Source organism: Acanthisitta chloris, unplaced genomic scaffold, assembly GCF_000695815.1.
Source record: "Acanthisitta chloris isolate BGI_N310 unplaced genomic scaffold, ASM69581v1 scaffold202, whole genome shotgun sequence".
Lineage (NCBI taxonomy): Eukaryota > Metazoa > Chordata > Aves > Passeriformes > Acanthisittidae > Acanthisitta > Acanthisitta chloris.
The window spans coordinates 79,505-99,894 of record NW_008658572.1 but is presented as its reverse complement, the minus strand read 5'-3'; the positions used below and the strand labels follow the sequence as shown (position 1 = coordinate 99,894).

At 37.7% G+C, this 20,390-nt stretch overlaps 1 protein-coding gene across 1 annotated transcript in view; it reads left to right on the top strand.

Annotated features, from left to right (window-relative positions):
- Window positions 1–1,347: 1,347 nt before the first annotated feature.
- GALK2 (galactokinase 2) overlaps window positions 1,348–20,390 on the top strand; it is a 43,922-nt gene continuing 24,879 nt past the window's right edge. The window contains exons 1-4 of the mRNA XM_009085128.1: window positions 1,348–1,433; window positions 2,643–2,766; window positions 7,575–7,665; window positions 10,548–10,694. Of these exons, the coding sequence (XP_009083376.1) occupies window positions 1,364–1,433; window positions 2,643–2,766; window positions 7,575–7,665; window positions 10,548–10,694 (432 nt within the window). The 5' untranslated portion in view covers window positions 1,348–1,363. The remainder of the gene's footprint in view (window positions 1,434–2,642; window positions 2,767–7,574; window positions 7,666–10,547; window positions 10,695–20,390) is intronic.

The window sequence follows — 20,390 nt, the reverse complement described above, 5'->3', positions numbered from 1 at the left end:
TTACGCTTAGAGAAACCTTACAAAACATTTGAATATATGTGGTTGGACAGTAAGAGCTTTTACAAGGAAGTCCAAACTAAATAATTGTTACATTTGGTGACATTTTGTGACATTTTGTAACATCTGTTTCTCACTGTTGTCTTCTTACTTCCCTTGTGCATTAACTAGGCTTCCAGTTCTAGTTTTGGACTAAATGTAGAAACCTTATCAGGGTTCCTGTTACTGCAGTTTTGTTAGGAGACTAAAATTTTGCTTTAAGGTAGTTTTGAAGTGAATCACTATCAAATGTCCTATGCTTCACTAAGGCCTTACCTCTTCTCCACCTTTGTTTACCTAACCCTAACATGTGTTCTGCATGACACACTGAAGCATCCCAACTGTGCAAACACAGGGCAGAAGCTATGCACCTTTACAGTCTTAGGAAATAAAGCACTATGGCAAACTGTCTTTGCTTTGAACTTTCAGTAGCACATCTACCACCTCCTAATGGAAAACCTGAAGTACTTTCTGGAAACTGCTACTATAATTCTTTGAACTTTCAGTAGCACATCTACCATCTCCTAATGGAAAACCTGAAGTACTTTTTGGAAACTGCTACTATAGTCCTGTGGAGTAAATACTGTCTAAATCACAGGGAAAATCTGCAGTTTGGAATTTTACTTCTCTGGATATGTATTTGTCTAATATGGAAATTTATAGGAATGAAAGCTCAGAAGAAAATTTGCCCAGACCTTGTGTGGTCAGATATGACTTTGAAGGGAGTGCCTCTGGGTGTGTGACAAATCCTAGTGCCACAAATGAGCTGCCAGTCCCCACTGCCAGATTCTTCCTCAATGGCAAACAGTTTTACAGAGCTGTGGCACAGAAGAGGTGGGTGGAGGCCATGGTATATTGTTATCCTGAGCATGCCATGGTATTTTGTTATCCCAGGCAATTGCCTTCCCTGTTTCTGTTTAGAACTAGCCTAGACAGAGGACTTAAATAAGGTCCCTGCTATGCTTTTCAAGTGAATACACAAATTTTTATTAATTAGAATATTCTAAATAGCCTTTTCTCTCTTAATGTTATGTGAAGAGCAGAAATAAGCAGCTTAATATCACTGGTGATGTAGCAGAGAAAACTCCATATACTTGAGAAAGTTGAATTGTAGAATATTCTAAATAGCCTTTTCTCTCATAATGTTATGTGAAGAGCATAAATAAGCAGCTTAATATCACTGGAGATGTAGCAGAGAAAACTCCACATACTTGAGAAAGTAGAACTAAATTTACTTTGAAGAAACATAGAAACTTGCTCCTTTTATGCAAATATAGTCTTTGTAAATGTTTCTAACCTACCTTTCAGATTGCAGAAGCTGAAGGAGATGTTTATATCAAAATTCGGATCAGCTCCCAAGTTTTATGCTCGTGCACCAGGACGAGTCAACTTAATAGGTAAAAGAAAAATTGATCTTATGCTATTTTACTTTATCTGACATCATGGAAGTCAAGTTAGTTTAAAACACAATGAAAATAATGTTGGTCTTAATTTGACTTTTTCCAGAGAAGTTTCTTGTGATAAACGGAAAATCATATATACTTTAGTAGCTTTTACTACATATTGTTATAAACAACTGTACACACATATTAGTTTTGGAAAAACCATTTATAGACAGTGGTGATGGTTTTGAAAATTGGAGTAACTTGCCAGCTTATGGTTGAATACCATATTTTTGAAAAGTTTTGGAAATCTCAAGTAATTTATCAACAGTGCAGCCACAAATTAAATTAGTATATTTTTTATCTTCCATTATAATTTAAGCTAGCAAATATAACCAGTCACACAGCAATGCATATGATAAAGCATGAAATGATTATACCATCATCTCCTTTTCTTTGCTCTTCCATAGAGATGTGTCCACAGAACTTAGAACAGTTGGTGTGATTCACTGGCAAACTGGAGAGACAATTATTTTGCATTCAGGACTTACTTGTATTTCTGTGGCAGCCTTATGTCTGAGATTTCTCTATGCATGTTAGGATTGTGCTCTGCCTGGGGCTCAGTTTTTTGTATATTCATCAAGTGCATTGGAAGACATTGTAAGCAAAAGGATCCTGCAAAACAGAGTTTTATAAATCAATTAGTCTATTGTGCAGTTAATTTTTATCTCAGTGTTGTGTGAACATATCATGTAGATTAAATAGACAGCATATGGTAACTGGGAATGATTCCCAAGAGAGAGGATGTTTACTACATACATTTTCCTTATGAGTGTGGTGTATGCAACTGTATGAATGATTATTTACATATAATTATTATCTTCTTGGAGAAAGGTCCAGAAACTGTATGTGCATGATAGTGCACAAATAATGTGGCTGTTGTCATTGCTGGAAAATAATCTACATGGTGTTTTTTAAAGTTTTGTAAGCCAGTGTTAAAACATGAACATTTATAAACAGGTGCAACAGATAAATCACTAAAGAAAGTAGATTTTTTTGTGAAGTAATATAAAATGGAGGAACTGCACCCCAAACTTTAAGTAATAAGGTTCGAAACTACACTAAGAAATTGTCTTGTACAGTAAACAACAACCTCTGTAGAAACTCTGCTACTGCTATTCTAGAAAGAATTATTCCAGAATATTTCCTTTGTTTCTTTGGTAGGAGAACATATAGACTACTGTGGCTATGCTGTGCTCCCAATGGCTATAGAACAAGATATACTGATTGCAGTAGAACCTGTACAAACTCAAGTTGTGCAACTGGCAAATACCAATTCCTCATATCTGTAAGTAATTTGTTTATTCACTATTTTTGATGGACCTCTTATGCAATTGCAGTACAGGTTACCTTCTCAGAGCTCTGACAAGCTTCCATGGCAATGCAGTTTGATTGTGTAAAACAAACGATATCAGCAATCGACTCTGTGCCGTGTGTGTTGGTTTAGAGCAACAGGTCTGAGGCTGCTGTCTCCCACCTGTTTGTTCAAATGGCTCTTGCAAGGCCTCTGATTTTTCAATCCTTCTGAAAGTGCAGTTCTGTCTTCCATTCTTTTAGCTCATCATTCTTGATGTAATCTCCATAACTGGCAGTTGACCTTCTCCTGGAGAAGGGAGTGAAATGTTTTGTAATCAACTACTGCATAGGTAAGCTAACACTCCCCTGCTCTGGAGAACCTGGGGCTGTGTTTTGACAACACAATGGCTTTAGCAACAATCCTGGCACAAGAAAAATCTGTATTCTTTCTCTTCCACTTCCTCCACAGCTGCTTGTTCGCAGAATTACAGACCAATTTAGGTTGGAAGGGACCTTTGGAAATCCCTTGTAAATATCTTGATGGCCTTCTGCTTGACTCCCTGCAGTTCACCAATGTCTTTCATGTATTGGGAAACTCCAAAGCTGGATGCAGTATTCCAGCTGTGGTCCCACAAGTGCTGAACACAGGGAAATAATCCTGCCATTCTTTTCAACTTCAGCCACATTTTTCTGCCTCCTTGTGACAGACTGATATTTGTGTAGTCGCATGGCAGTTCAGATTAGGTCACTCATCCACATGAGCTTTTGTAGACGTTTTGCAAAGTTCAGAATTAGCACAAGCTTAGTTTAAGCAATTTTTTATTAAGCCATTGGTTTAAGCCAATGGTAAATTACTCCCTGAAAACACAGTGTGTGGCAGCACAGGGACAGAAACATACTGCCAAAAGTGGGAACTATTTGAGCACATATTCCGGCTTAAAGCTCAGTTTGTTATAAAAACGTGTTCTGAGCTGCTGCCTGTGACTAAGGCAGTTGAAAGGAATTTGTACTTACATGGTAAGTATAAATACTTGATGATTTTTCATTCACTTTGTGGAGTATATTTTCACATTATAGCTGGGCTGAATTAAGAATTTGCCACTGCCAAAAGGCGATGTCTTACCTCTTTTACCCCTAGTCTCTCTGTCCCTGCTTCTAACATCAATCCATCCTCTGCCTTTTACCAGGCTTGGTCAAGGGTAAAGTGCACGACTTCCCCATTTTTTGCCTGGTTAATTTTCTGTCATTTTAGTGAATTGCCATGCACTCAGCACTGAAGCTGATTTGGGGTAACTGACTTGAGCAGTGGGAATATGCAGCAGTGAGCAGGGTGAAAGGAAATGGAAGATGTGCCTTGGGACCTTTCCTCTCTTCAACAGCAACCTCCCAACAGGGCTTAAGCTGTATTGCAAAACCATTCTGCAAGAGGCAATAGTGCCAGAATCATAATAGCTTTGATTAGGAAAGGTTGTTATAATGGACACTAAATAAAGCAATAATCAAAAGGTAAACATTTTTACTTGGTCTCCAAGCTTTGCCACATGACATCACAATTGAAATGGCCTTCTTCTAAGGTACATACAGTTCCTACCAGATCTAGACATACAGCCTTTGAATTCAAATTGCATACAAAGTCACTGTTTTTTTACATCTGCTCTGGTTTCAGTTTGAAATTGTATTCTTTAAACCATAAACCAAGAAGAGGTCTCAGAGTACAGCATTAAGCATCTTGGTTTTGTTGAGACACTGTTGCTTAAAAACAAAGCTAAAACATGCCCATAATTTCATAACAAAGAAATATTTTTCAACACTTTGAATGTTACACCACATAACAAAAACTGATGACAGTATGTCTTTTTCTTCCCAGCCCGTTGAACTGGTAGATTTATGCCTGTGGTGGATGCATATATATAGGCTGTTGGTGAACGAGGGCTAACCATAAGCCTCCATAGAATCACCACTTCATATTTCACTCTTGTTTCGTGAACTGGTAAAATATGTAACAGTTCTGTAGCACTCTTCCACCCTGTTCACTTTTAGGAAAAATAGAACAGGTTGCTAGAAAAACCATCTATTCGTTTTTCATCATAAATCATCTCAACTGATCTGACACCCTTTATGTTTTTGGGGCTAAAATGATATTCAAAACTTAGAGGTTTTTGAAGTTCCTTATACCTCCGCTTCATATAACCTCTTTGTAATTAAGAAGTCTGTGTACAGAGTATGTCTAACATTGTACTTCCCAAAATGCCTTCAGAAGTACCAGAGGATGGTAATTACCAATCAGTTTCTATATTAGGACAAAACCTGAAAGTTTTGTCAGTTTGGTTGGGGCTTTTTTTTTCCTAAATCAGGGTATTTCTACAGAGGACTCAAACAGATAAACTAACAGATTGATAAGACAATGAAGTTCTGCAGAAAAGAGGCAAATTGGTCTCCCAAAAATAAGTATTACATACTATTCAAACAGCAAAAAAGAGCAACACTACTCAAAAATCTCACCTCTTGTAGTTATACAGAAGAACTGGAATGCTTATATCTAGTCATTGAGGAGTGGCATTCTTTCCCAAACATCCTTTACAACAGAAAGGCTGGAATAAGGCAATGTCAGAGTGTTTTTACTTCATGGGTATGTTTTTCCCAATTTCTTATTTTATTATAAAGGTCTTCTATTGAACTGCCTACTTTCCAGTAAGAGCTTCAAAGACAAGCCTGAGGATTTACTGATGGAAGATAAAGCTTGGGCATTTAGGAATTAGTTTTTATAACAAACTACATGAGATAACAGAAAAATAGACCTAAGGATTCTGGGGATCTTGACAGTCCCACATTCTGTGTTTGTGTGAATTATGTTCATGTGAAACCTGCCAACATCAAAGCCATTTTTTTCTTTCAATTTCTATGTGAGAAGATTACAAAAATGAGCAAAATGATTTTAAGAAGTCATTATTTTAATTTATCTTGAGAACCAGCAAATATAGTCGTAGTATACTTCTTGTTAATTGAAGTTTTACTTTGTCTGAGAGTCTAAAAATAATTGCAAAGACAAAATATTTTAGAATTCTTTTTTGAGGCAAAGGGAACTTCCTACTTGCTTTCTGTTAATCACCTTTACACATTGATTTCCACCAACCTTGTTACTTTGTCTGAGAGTCTAAAAATAATTACAAAGACAAAATATTTTAGAACTCTTTTTTGAGGCAAAGGGAACTTCCAATTTGCTTTCTGTTAATCACTTTTACACATTGATTTCCACCAACCTTGGTTTTTTACAACAATAATTTAGGATTATGGTAGAAAACAAGCACAGATTTTTTTGATTTAGGATTATGGTAGAAAACAAGCACTTTTTTTTTTCTTCACTGCTTTTGACAAGGATTTTCTATTTTGCAAATACTCGGGGTTCTTTTTATGTTCAAAAGCTGTAAGCAAGATGTGGTTTTATTCTCTGGGAGATTGTTCTAAACACACATGAATCTCAAATTTACAGCTGTTCTCAAACTTTCCTTGTGCTGTAACCTCACTACTCCCCTTCATATCTTTTGTGTTACTCTACAAAACCTAGTAGTTTCTGACACAGACTTCATACAGCTCTTTGATGCTGTGCTGTTGATAAATCCTGTACGTGGCACTAATTTGAACAGTTCAGGTTGAGAGGTAGCACCTTACACATTAAACTGTACACCAATGTGATGGGTTTGCACTGTATTTAATGTTGACATTAAATGCATAACTGACAAAATGGTAGTTCTAAGTTGATACTCAGAGTGGAGGATCTGTCATGTTACACTGAGCCAGGAATAGGCTGTAGACTGGAAATGCAAGTGGAGTAGCTCACTACAGCAGGGCAAGCAATAGCCCATGTGAGTTGTGGGTCAATTTTAACACTGGTTGTTGGGTTTGGGAGTTGCATATCACAAAAAAAAAATAAAAAATCACAGCCTTTAAGTGCACCAGAATAAAACGAGCTTTTCAGACATTAAATTTAAAGACAGTTGTATCATAGTAAAGATGCTTTTTATTGGTGTAACCTTTTCTCCATAGATAACTGAATGCTTAACCAATAGAAACATCTTCACACATCCATTACAGGTAAAGCTGTAATGGCATCAGGCAGATATAGTTCTTGGGAGTTCAGCAGTACAGACCTGAACAACCTGCACTCCTTGGTGACCAGTGCAGGCTCGAGACCTCTGCATGTCACAGCACCTATGTGTAGCATAGTTTCTTTGGGAACATTCAGGCTTACCATTTTTATTGCTTTGAAAGGAGGATGAAGTAAGGATTATCCTGGAGGAAACGGATAAACTATTTAAACTAAATAATTTAAATGATATCTTATAATGTACAAAGTACAATTCTGCAGCATTAGGCCTGTTTTAGTGAAGTGCCGTTTGGAGCAAAGGTAATGAAGATAAATTCCTAAGCAGGAATTACCAGAAAGCCTAAAGTTTATCTGTCTCTATTCAAGGTTTTACAGATATGATTATTTAAATTTTCACTTTTCTAGGAGATCAAGAGAACATAAATACACGTGATGGAAGGCATGCTGCCTTCATTAGGGATGTCAAAGGCAGCTTAATTTCTGGGTTTACTTAATAAATTCTGTATACTTAAGCAAAAAGTCTTATGCTGTCATCTTCATAGAGTTAATAAAGAAGGTCTGTTCAAAACCAAATGAAAACCAAACCAAAAAACGTTGCACTGAAAAACATGGAGCTGTTTGTCCAGCAGCAGGTGGCAGTAACAAGCCATGCTTTTTCCAGCTAAATCTAATAAAAGGTTTTTCTGTTTTTGCAGAGACTTCAGTACTAGTGTCAATAACATTCAGATTAACAAAACCAACCCTCAATGGCATAACTACTTCCTGTGTGGACTGAAGGGTATTCAGGTGAGCCAAATCCATTTAACTTACAAAATCAATGTAGAAGTAAAATACAACAAGCATATCTATTCACCCTCAAAATACTTCCCCACATTCCATAGCTTTTCTTGGCATACAGTTGAGTATTTTTATTTTAAAATTTGAAGAGAAGATATGAGTGGGTTTGCTTTAAAATATTTGCAGAGCACTATTAAAATGTTTATTAAATGACAATAACAAATACTTATTTAGTAACGTCATGATCAAACTCAAAACGACATTTCTGTATTTTGAAATCAAAAAGAATGCTTTCCAATGGAATCATCTGATTAAAATTTGCTTTGTAAAAACTTTGGAGGCTTGTCTGTCAGGGCACAAAGATTATATTTTTGTCCTTCCTATGGAGGCATTTTAAAACCCACAGACTTCCATTAATATTGGAAACGTATAATTTGTGCACAACTGAGCGAAGCTGACTCAAGCAGTAGGCAAAAGAAAAAGTAAAAACTAAGTAAACAGCATACAGAAATAATAATCCATTAAGAACCATTGCTTATCCTGATTTTCAGTGTTTGGAAATTGAATGAGATTTTCAAAACTTCCCAAATTAAAAGTGCAGCTCTGCAGGAAACAGCACACTTACAGTAAAGGCAGGAGCACTGAACAGACAGACGTTTTCCTGTCTGCTCACTTGAGCTTTATCTTCTCTGTTGTGATCCAACCTGTCTCCAGACTGACTTGAAGACCAAACTGCCTGTGAAACCAAGTGCTGCTCGTCAGTACTGTTTTCTGGGAGGCAGCCTGAGCTCACCACTGAGGCTCCTATAAATCTCACTTGCTGTTTGCAGGTGATTCATGGCCCTTTGAGGGAAAAAAACAAAGGTGACTTGTGTGCTCACTGTCAATCCAGTGATATTTCTGGAAGGGCAGATGGGATAAACAGTGATGTTAGGTCAGGAACAGGTTGGCATAACCAGTCCAAATTATGGATAAAATGTGCTTCTTAAAGCACTTGAAGTTTTCACCTGGATAGATCATCTAGGTCACCCCACGGGACAATCGAATAGATAAGGACTGCAGACAGCCAACAGAGCCTGCCTCAAACCTGGCACTGAGTCTTCAAAATATACTACTTGGAACAGTCAGTGCCACAAATCACCACAGTTCCTAAACAGACCCCTGGCTCTGTGTATAGACCCCAAGTTACTTATGTGTGCAGTAACATGAGTATTTCCAATTCTGTATTGCTCAGTACGAGGCGTTTAAATTGCATTGACTGTAGAGATATAGATTAGGTTTCCTTACAATATATCCTTTCTTATATTAAGGCTAGCATGACCAATTGACTTTATTTATTTTGCAGTCTGCTACTGAGATTTGTTTCCTAAGGACAAGCTTTCATACTTGAAGGTTAATTTGCAAAGCAGGTTTGCAGACTCTAGTACTGGCAGAAAATAAGCATAAATGTTACAGACTTAAGAAACACTGAAATACAAGTACTCAGAGGGTCCAGCGGGATAATCTGTTTATATTAAGTTGAACATGCTATCCTTTTGGGACAGAACTATTGCAGAACTTGGCAAAGTCCATTTTCATTTTTGAAACCGAAGTACGTTTTCTATTTAAACATCGCGTGATAAGTCTGCGAGCCTGATTCACGTTCAAGACAATCCAGAAACTGTGGATCAGTTTCTGGTTACTCAAGCATTTTCTGTTTTTGAACAAGCCTGTCTAGTGTTCTTCATGAAGGGGCATGGGCAGCGATAGTATTTTAGGTATGAATTTCCTACATTTGTAGGAAGGGAAATGTAAAATAATTTGAAGTGATGGTAGAAGACTTTAAATGAGGTTCTTTGTGTTTTCTGAGCTCTGCCACTGGTATTTATGGTTGAAGTTGTTTCATGAAAAGTAGTAGAAATCTTTTGAAGGTGGACTTTTTTTTGTGGCAACATTGCTATTTGTTCTGATTATTGACACTGCAACATCGTTTATTGACATATAAATTGTATCAGAATGTAGCTATTCATGTACCCCCATATACAGTCAATGATTTTTTAATAACTACTGCATGTTTATTTCAAACCAACAGCAGAGAGAAATTTGTGTTAAAGCAACTGAAGAATAATTAAAAGAGTATGTTACACAAAGATTTGTGACTTCTGGATCAAATGAATCATCTGTGATATCTGTCATGTATGTAAAAGTATTTTAAACCCTACTCTAAAAGTAGCATGGCAGAGACTATCACCGTTGGTAGGTGTGTCTTTGTGCCTCCTGAAGCACAGAATTCCTCAAGTATATCTGTGGTTATGTGATTCTGTGTCTTTGTGCTTCCTAAAGCACTGAGTCCCTCAAGTGCCATTGTGGTTTTCCCAGTGTCAGCCCTGTGGGTGCTTCAGGAGATGAGTATCTGGCTTTGAATCCAGCTGCATGGCTACTAGTTTCCCATCAGCATCATGTGGCTCCCTAACACCACGTGCCAGCAGTAGAAGTGCAGCATGAGGTGGACCTTAAGCTCTTCAGGATGCCTTAAATGAAGAGCTGTCAAGAAAAGGACACATAACCTTGTACTGTCACCACAGCAGCTCAGAGCAGAGTCAGTTTCTGCAAAACCCACCCACGAAGCTTGGTAAATTCTTGGGCATTTAGCCCATACTGAATTCTGCTCAGGGTACAGTTGTATGTTTGTGTACAGGAATTACAGACATACCTTTGGCTGAAGCCCTGCCATTGGCTTTGTTCTTAAGGAATAGAATGAAATTTTTGCTTTTTCTTTATTTTGGAGATACCAGAAGCAGGTCCTTGGTTCCAGCAACTCAGCAGAAAGATTCTCTTTCTAAGTATCAGATAATTGCAAGCCTGAGCCTGTCTGTACTTGAAACTGAGATTGTTTATTTTTTCATTGTTAGGAACATTTTGGTCTTAATAACCCAACTGGAATGAATTGTCTGCTAGATGGAACCATCCCTCCAAGTTCTGGTCTCTCTAGCTCCAGTGCTTTGGTGTGCTGTGCAGGACTCGTGACACTCAGAGCTAATGGAAAAACCCTCTCTAAGGTAATTTACTGTAAAACACGAGAGTGTCAGCAGTAAAATTCTACTTAAAATTAAATATTGTTAATGCCTGTAAACATTAAAAACACGATACAATTGTTTTCGCAAAGAGTTGCTGGATATAAACTTAAGATATTGCACAATTGAGCAAACATCTTTGGCCAAATTTTGGCAGGATTTGGATTTGGCAAGAAAGCAGGCTTACATTAAAGCTGAAAAAAGGAGCATTATTGTAAGCCTGTATTTTGGCCAACCATCAGGTCCATGCCTGGACCAGATGTGCTATCTGCAGGCCAGGACTGAGGATATATGTGCTGAAGCATGTGGACCACACCCCCGAGGCCTTTACCCTCTCCCTGAATGACTTTTCATGGCTTTAACAGCAGAGCATCTGTTGGAGGCCTGTGGAATAATTTCTTGATAAATTATATAATCAGCACAAAGTAGAGGTGAAATTCTTCCATCTGACTCTCCTTATTCTCTTCACAGTTTTTTTGGAATGAACATATTTACAATCCAAAATGTATTCCTCACTTTTAAACAAACATTAGTCTAAAAACAAACCCCAAGTATGTGACCTGTTAGTAGTACAACTGTTAGTAGAATTTGGCTCATGTAATACAAATTTCTGGAGGAGTCATGGTCCTTGAAGGTGCCATGTGGGAATGAAGTTCTCTCCAGTAAAAATGTCTGTTTAAGTGAAACTAGGATCTTAAATTAGATCATTGTCAGGAAGAGAAAAGAACAGATCTAAATGTGACTGTTATGCATATTTATGCCTATTGTCTAAGGCAGACATTCCCAAATTGTGGTACGAAGCCAACTGAAAGTGGTACATGATGATGGCAGCTGTTAACTCTGCTTGTAACAAACACTTCTCTGAGCCATAAGGTAAACAGATCCACACAGAAGGTTTTTTCTGATCTGTTGTGATTTACTTCTCTGTGTAGCTGTAGTTGCAGCAATCCACTCAGCACTGAGTGCACCATCCCACGTGGGAATGGCTTCAGGAGGGTGGCAAGGAGAGTTAAGGCAGAAAGAAGCAGGGTTGGGGAGGCAGAGCAGCTCTTCTGTGTAGGAGGATGTGACTACAGACACTGTCACCCTGATTTATGTGTGGTCAAAAGGTAAGTAAGGGATTGGGCACCTTAACAGAGGCTCTAGTTTGTGAGTTGAAACATGTAGTGCAGTGGTAGATGAAAACATAGAATTGAGGATCCCACTTGGATGAATGAGACTTTGCAGTTGAAGTGTTGGAGGTAACATGATGTGTGCCTGGCCTGACAAGAAGCTTCTGGGTTTGCATAGATCGTCTTATCACAGGTCAGCACCATCTCTGATGGTGGTCACCAGATGAGCTAAGCTTGGGAACTACTGATCAAAACCACTGGAGTGCATATGTTCAGAAACTGGGTATCTGCAAAATCCATAAAACTGACAGAGGTCAGAAAGCCCAAATTTTACTAGGTAGTAGAAATCTGTATCTGGAAAACCAGAAGCCAGGTTTTCATTATTCCAAGAAATACTGCGGAGCGTTCTTCAGAGAATAAATGATACAGTGTGTATTTTGAGCTGAATTTACACATGGCTCGGGAGTACCGACCGGCATTACGCCAGACTTGTTGTAAAGAAAGGTGCAAAACTCCTTCTGGCATTTTCATAGAAATTATGGAGGAACAGAAGGAAGACAGAGACTCCACTGCATGTCTTTTCTCCTCCTCATGTGTCCTGTTCAATCAACCTAAAAATCTCTTCTTGCTGGTTGAAAAATGTGCTGAAAGTTAAGCTTGTGTCTCAAATACAGTTGGACAAACACAAGAGACACAATTGCACATTTTTGTCAGGAAATCCTGCTGTCTGCAGCCAGATATTTTGCACTTGTGTTGAAAAATGAGCAATTAATGTACAGATGAGAATTCTCAATAGCCAACATGGGAGCAGTTAAGAACATATCCAAGGTTTTGTGTAGACCAAGACACCTGGTTGTGGTGGTGAAGAGAGAGGATGACAGCTCTGAAGACTAATTACTTTTGTCCAGGCTCTAAGTTTCCCCAAATCTTACAGGACAGTAAAAACAAGTTCAGTGTTCTTGGCTAATTTATGATTTAGCATGAGAGAGCTCTTAAATCCAGATTCTCTGTTGTACTGAATTTATGCTTAGCCTTGCAGAACTGCCTTGCATGAGGCAGAGCTAGTCTGAGTATAAATTAGAGCAATCTAGGCTTGTGAGCCCTCAGAAGTATAAAACGTGCTCTGGCCACTTCTTGGCAGCTCCTAATGCATCCTGTGCTGGTGTCAAACGGTATCTGTGCAGGATCCAGGGATGCTGGCTGTGTATCAGCTGGGAGCTCCCCCATGGCAGGGGAGTTCTTAGCTGACCAGAAATAGGGGCTTTCCAGATCCTTCCTACTAGAAAGCAAACCAGGACCTTGCATGTTTAGGGCTCTGGATATTTATGTGTTTTCTTATTTTAAAGAAGAAATATGGCTTTGCCCCTCCCCTCCCTCTTTTATATTCAAATGCTTCAGAGTTGTGAAAGTTGTTAATTTTAGCATTTATAAGTAACAATATTTGGTCATGGCAGTAATTTTATGAGAAAAGATTGACTTTTTGCCCCTCATTAGTCTGATGGACTTTGCTAAATCTTAGTGTGATGGTTTGTTGCAGCAGGACAGGAAACATTTGGCTTTGGAGTCAAATTTGGCTGAATTGTAGGGCTTCTGTAGCCAAAGTTATGAAAAATTGACCTTTTACTGAATGGAACATTTATCTGTTTTGTTTTTGTGAAACTATTTTTATGAGAATATTTTAGTTATATGCTCTTTTTTCCTGATAAATGTAAGTTTAAAATAGTAGCAGTAGAGTAAAAGTTGTTGAAATTTAGAGCTTTTATGAGATAACACTTCCAGTCTGAAGTTTGGGTCTACAAGATTAACAGCCAAAAAAAAAAACCAACCCAAAATTAAAAAAAGTGTTGTAAAAGCATAGCTAGAATTTCATGGTGGCTTACTTTAAAAATAGCACTTTTTGATGTTGAAAACAAAATCAGAAAAAACTCTGCTCTCACTATTTGTGTGCAGCACTCTGCAATAGGCATTGTTTCACTGTGCATACAATTTTTTTTGTAAAACCCATCACACACATACACAATAGTTTAGGGAAAATACCAGTACAAGACAATTCAGCCAGATGCGCAGTGCTAACCAGTTGCAGCAGTGCAACAGCATTCAAATAACAAGATGGAAAATGTAGAGTGTGATCTTTAAAAAGAATCCATTTTTCTCCTCCAGACAGGATACCAGTCTAGGGCTGTGTTGGCATCACTCAAACAGCAGCAATGCTCAGTATTAGTAGGCTTTGATTTTAAAGTGATTTTTATTTCACTGTTACAAAATCTATCTTTTGTACAACTTTTCATCAGGAGAAGATACTTTTTTTTTTTTGTAAAGGAAATACAGTAATGCTCTAAATTGTCCCAGCTTTGTGTTTTGTGGTAGGAAATAATAAGTACAGAAAATCACTTAGTACTTTGAGTAACTAGATTTGCTTGAAAGATGTGATGATAGTATTGCTGTCCAAATGTTAAATATCGTGGAACTAAGGTCTGTTCAGCCACCTTAACATGTTTTCTGTTACTCAGTGCTGGGCAGCTCTGGACATATTTATTGGGAAGAATATATCAAAAGCAAATAGGGTTTATGTAATTTAATGTGAAACCTTGAGTGCAGGCAGTTGAATTATATTTGACTTTATCTAGACCGAGAAAAATCTAAGACAGACAGAATGATAAATAAAGGACCTAAATTTACTCTGTAATGGCACAGTGTCCATTGCCTTCAGTTTTCCCAAACTATGGCTCAAATGAATCCAAGTGTGGGTTGTAAAAATTTTTATGCAGTATTTAAATGGTTACAATACCTGCTGATGCCACTGATTTCAGTGGGAGAATAGATAGGCCAACTGGAATCCTTTCCACTTTGTTTCTGAAGCCTGTGTGCAATAAGGAAAGGGCTTAAGTTGAACCCTTTACCACTTCCTAGTAATTTTTCCAATGTGAAATAAAGCTTTAATGCCTAGCAGTCTGGCAAGAAAATCTGTGATTATCCAAACTGATAGTGTGACTTTGAAATGAATAACTTGTGCTGATCATACTGGTTAGTAATATTTTCTAAATGATTTAAATATATATATTTATTTTAAAAATTGATTTTACTGATGCATCAGAATGTTTGATAGGTGCATGCTCAGGTTATTTATATGATGAACTCAAAGTGTTGACACCAAAAATGGCACATAGATATTGTATTTTAAAGTACTGTTAATACTGAGAACTGATAAAGTTCCTTTCTCCCTATGGAATTAAAAAAACAGAGTTCTTTGACTTGTTAGGCTTTACTATGTGTGTTTGTAATCAAGGGGAAACAGAGTGCTTCAGAGCAGTGCTAATCAAAGGCCATAATCTCTCATCAACCAAATTGATAACCTTCTATTTGAGCATGTTAGAGGGCAGACAAAGTTAAGCTGAGATTGCTGTGCTTATGAGGACATCCAGATTCTATCTGACAAATATTTCCCCATTTTGGAAAAAGTAAGCATAATTACCTTGCAAAACATATATGAAGTTTAGCTAATTGGGATTCTATGTGCAAACTGGAAACAGATGGTAACTTCCAGCAATCTAGCCCTAGTCGAGACCAGATATTAAAGACATTCCTGGTGGTAAAAATAACCTCAAAATTTGGGCATCCCTTTATACCTTAATAAATGAAACATAGAGCTTTATATTTCAGAAGTTATTTTCATACATATATACATATATATATCTAAAACAGAGTGGAAAAAAATATCACCATCTAACTAGAGTTTAAATACATCTTATGTGATGGAGGATGTTTTCTTCCTAGTGTAAAATTCTCATCTTTGTTTCTTGTCCAGTTTCAGGCTTGTGTATTGTGAACCAAACTGTAGAATTTCATAGCAAATCTACACTAAATTTGCCATTAAATTACCAACATTATTGGTTCTAAAGGGAAGCAGCAGACTGAGTCTGACTTTGCAGATTAAACTGGCCAAAATGTTAATAAATGTGAATTGAGGAACCATTACCATATTGCCGTAGAGAGAGCAAATGAATGCACAAGACTTTTGGCTGAATAGACATTTGAATACTCCAGTTACTTAAATTTGCATGCTGGAAAGGCTTTTGGAGCACTGAAAATGATAGTGCTGAAAATAAGTTATATTAACAAATGTATTTTCTTCATGGAGCTTCCCTTCACGAACAATAAAATGTAAAACAGGAAGAAAATAGTTTGGTTTTTTAAATTTTTTTAATTAAAAAATTATTTATCATTACTATTGCATTGTAATATATAGAAAATGTAGCACACTTAACTTTGGCCAATAAACTACTGAGGCAGATGTAATTTAATACTATCATTTTATGGGGAAGATTGCTTTATTTTGGCTGCTGTCATTCTGGATTTGTATATATCAAGTTTCTGTGTAATGTAGGGTGAGCTGTTCCAAAAAAATACTAAGCAACACTAATTCTGTTTTACTAACAAATATTTGCCTGTCTCCTACTCACTAATTGTCTTACTCTTTTAAGGGGTTTAATCTTACAAAAGTTTACTTCTTTAAAGGGCTGGGTGAGATTGAAAGGGATTGATCACTGGTTTGGAACATATTGACAGTGACAGTTATATAGGGACAAATTCTGTCACAGTTTACACACTGTCCAGACCCATTACTGCATGAGTGAAAATCAGAGCAGTTGGCCTTTGGACTCTCTGTGAGCAGGGGGACTATTAAACATGAAACTTCCTTATCTCTTCTCACTCATATAATTCTTTAGGCTTCTATTTTTAGGATTTTTGCATAAGTAAGTGATCATCTGTTCCCTTTCATTATTCCTCAGATGCCTAAATAAATACCTTCGCACATTTAGGCCTTCATGTTCATTATCAAGAACATCAAACTAAAAGAAAGTAAAATAAATGATGGGGCAACAGAGAATCAAGTGAGCTGTATTTGGTGGTTCATAATTTATCAATTCTTTGATATTTTTGAAAGACCTGAAAATACTCAGTTGAAAATCAAAACCTGAATTTAAGGTATTTCATATTGAAACGTAACCAAGCAGAGAAAAATGCACACTAGTGACAAGTATCATTTCACTGAAAACACACTTTTTCTCTTAAAAACCCCAAACAAGGTAACATGATGCAAAACTACTGATGAGTTCCTATTACAAGAAATCTCTCCATCTAGAGTAACTACACATAAGGCAACTAGTAATAAAAAAATCACAACCCTTCTCTGTCAGACTAAATTATATCCCCACTAATATGATTTCCCAGATTAAACTTTCTGCATGCTGGATAGGAAATCTTATGGCTCAAAGATAAAACAGAGTTAAGTGGTAATAATTTCTTTCTTTGTAACCCTAGATTGACTTACCCCTTATCAGGGAGAACCTTAAATTGTTTCAAACAAAAAGCAGAGGTAGTTAGTAGAGCTCTTAGATCAAAAGCTAGCCTAGGTCTGCACGTGGGGGCCAGTCGCCTGCTACAGAGACTGGTGAGTGCTGCCTTCTGCAACAGGATACATTCTGAGCACTTTAGAATTAAGGTTCTGAAAAGGAACAGCCTGAACAAACCACATTTTGAACACTGTTAGGTTTATATTTTTCCAATTGCTCCAGCTAAAGTTGTCTAAAACCTGAGAGCAGCTTCCTTAAGTGATTAATTCATATAAATTTCTTAAGGCTTAATAGTTTCTTAGGCAAGTGAGTGAATTGTGTGCACTGAGATTCTACTCCTAGTGACGTGGCCTTGTATTGTTTTAATTACGGATATTCTCATTTAATGCGTTGTATCATTTTTTTGTTGGATAAACAACAAAAAAATCCTGTTAATATATCATGAAACTCACTGAGGCTAAACGTCTCCCATGGAAGCACAGCCAACCTGGCACGTGTACTTGCCAACAGCTATAAAAGTGCTGTTTGCATGTATAATATTGGGTCTGGCATCCAAAAGTTGCAATATTTAGTGTTTCTTGACAGATCACCAGGCAGACTTCAAGGTTCAACTCACCTCCCAGCTACTACTACTGTCACGTTACGCTCATCCCTCTCCCATGTTCAGAGGCTGAACAGACTGAGTGTAAAAGCAGCTCAGGGTGTTGCTAGACTCACATTAGATATTTTCAGTTTCCTTCCCAGCTACCCTGCTTACAGTCACTCATTTCTACAGACCTCACTACAATCAGCAGGAGGGAACAGTTTGCTTCAGCCATGCCACTGCCAAAGCAGGTTTAAACAAAGAGACTTTGCACAGGAGGAGCAGACGTGGTCACATAATCTCTCCTGTTGACTATGGTGTCCAGATGGTAACCTCAGTGTAAGAGGTGGAACAGTAGTGAAACTGGTTGAGGTTGCATTACCATATGTTAATGTCAGCACTAATTAACACACATTTTATGTGGCTCGTTTGTCACATTAAAATAGCAAAAGATACAGTGAGATTTTTCTCCAAGGTAGTCTCAGAAATGGCCTCTGGTCCATATGCTTTAAGGTACAAGACACAGAACTAGAAGTAGCATTGGTTTGACCCACAAAGGCTGCTTTTGTCTTAATATCTTCTATAGTTTTATTCTGACCCAAGTCTGTTCATGAATAGTATCTGTCTGACAAACCCTTACTTATGGGCATGCCCTCAGGCACATGGTGGGATTCTGCAAGTTGGACTCAGTGATCCTTGGGGGTCCCTTTCAACTCAGGCTATTCTGTGATTATATGCATTTCCCTTCTTGGTTTTGTTTGGGGTTTTTTTTGCGAGGGGGTGAGGTCGGAGGAAACATCTCCTGATGTCTGCATGATAGCGACGGTTCACAATTGCTGACCTGGTCTAGCTAGTCCTATTGGAACAACCTCCTGGAACAATTGTACAGAAGTTCAGAGTGCAGTAGCATATGTGGGTCTCAGAATAGTTGAGATAAGGAAATTTTTAATTTGCCTGATTAAGTAATTTTTTTCTTACAGTCATACTGCTACTATTCAGACCCATTTTTACTTTGATTTTAATATCCTTTTGTTCCACTTTTCATTACCATCATCTTAATGAGATTTTAAATCCACCCTGCAATGGTTTCTCTGAGACCATGTTCTTTGGAGAAATAAGCCACAATACTGGAAACAGGGAGTTTTTTGAATTCTCATTTCAGCTTTGTGACTGATTCATGAGACTTTGAACAAATCCTGTAAAAATCTGTGCTGTCTCTAAATTGAAGATAACAGCAGCCTTATAGGAATGCTTCTAAAGTAAACTATGTAAAATTCTATGAAGACTAAAATTATGATGTATTAGTGTTTTTGAAATGCTGCTTTAGGGATGGAAAAGCATGTTAGTGAGCCTTGGGTGTAAAGAATGAGTTATGTTTCATGGCTGGCTCGAAGTGATCTCATGTCAGTCAGAACACATGGGATACAAGTGCAGTCTGTGTGCAGATGAGGTTTATTCTTTCTTCATGTGGTGCTTCATGAGGAACAAATACCTGCTCTCACCTAGTTCTGTGAGAAGGTCTGTTCTAGGACTCCTGCAGGACTCAATAGGGACAACAGTGTTGATTTTCTATTCATAACAGTTGTACTTTGAAGCCTGAAAAGGAGCATCTGGCCCCCTCTGACCTACCTGACCCACAGGTGATGCTGTGCTGTAGTCTAGGGTGCATTGCCCTAAATGTGGCTGTGAGAATGCTCGGAGTTACTTCTCTTCAGGACCTGCAGTGCATCCAGAAGGAAGGTGTTGCATGCCTAAGTATTGTTCAGACATACATGTGAGATATTGCCAAATTGTGCAGTGAAATCTGAGATCTGAAAATCTTTATATTGTGACAGGTCAGACATCCACTGCAGATGATTCAAACAGTCCCTGCCCTGAACAGCTTCTGAGTGTTGCAAGTTGAATGGAAACAAGGCATTGCTCTGAGATAGGCAAAAGTTATTTCCTTTTATTACATGGTTCTCGCGGATTTTTTTCCTTAGAGATACTTTTGGTGGAAGCCTAAACTCTAGGAACTTGTCTAGTAAAATGTGAGGTTTTTCAGTTTCTAGTAATGAAGTCACACATATTTATAGTATTATCATCTAAGAATCCAAGTAGCAATTACTAATTACAAAGAAAGGAAAGATACTCCTCATTTTAGTGAGGAAATGGAGCCTGATGAATTAAAGAGACTTTCCCTGAATCACAAGAAACTTGATGTGGAGCTAGAAATTGAGCCCAGACCTCCTGACATTCGGTTCACTGTTTCAATCCCATGACCATCTTTTTCCAAGTATCCAATATGTACACAAGGCTCTCCAGTTTAGTCTTCACAGTAGTTTCCAATGAAACTTTGCCCTTTCACTCATTTTAGCAAAAAGGGAAACATTTGCCCATTTGTCTCAATAGTAAGTAGAAACTGCTCTCTATACAGATGACGATTTCCTCTCCATTCACATGCTTCTCATCCCAGTATTAGAAGGCCAACAGTGTCAGCAAGGGCCTGTTTAAATTAGAAACCAAATAATATTTCAGGGATGCCTTGGGCTGTCTTGTGGAGAGGGTTCTTTGCAACCCTTGCCAGTTATTACTTGGTGGTCCTGCCAATCCTTGCTAACTTTCAAAACAGAAGTTGCTCAAGCTGGAGCAG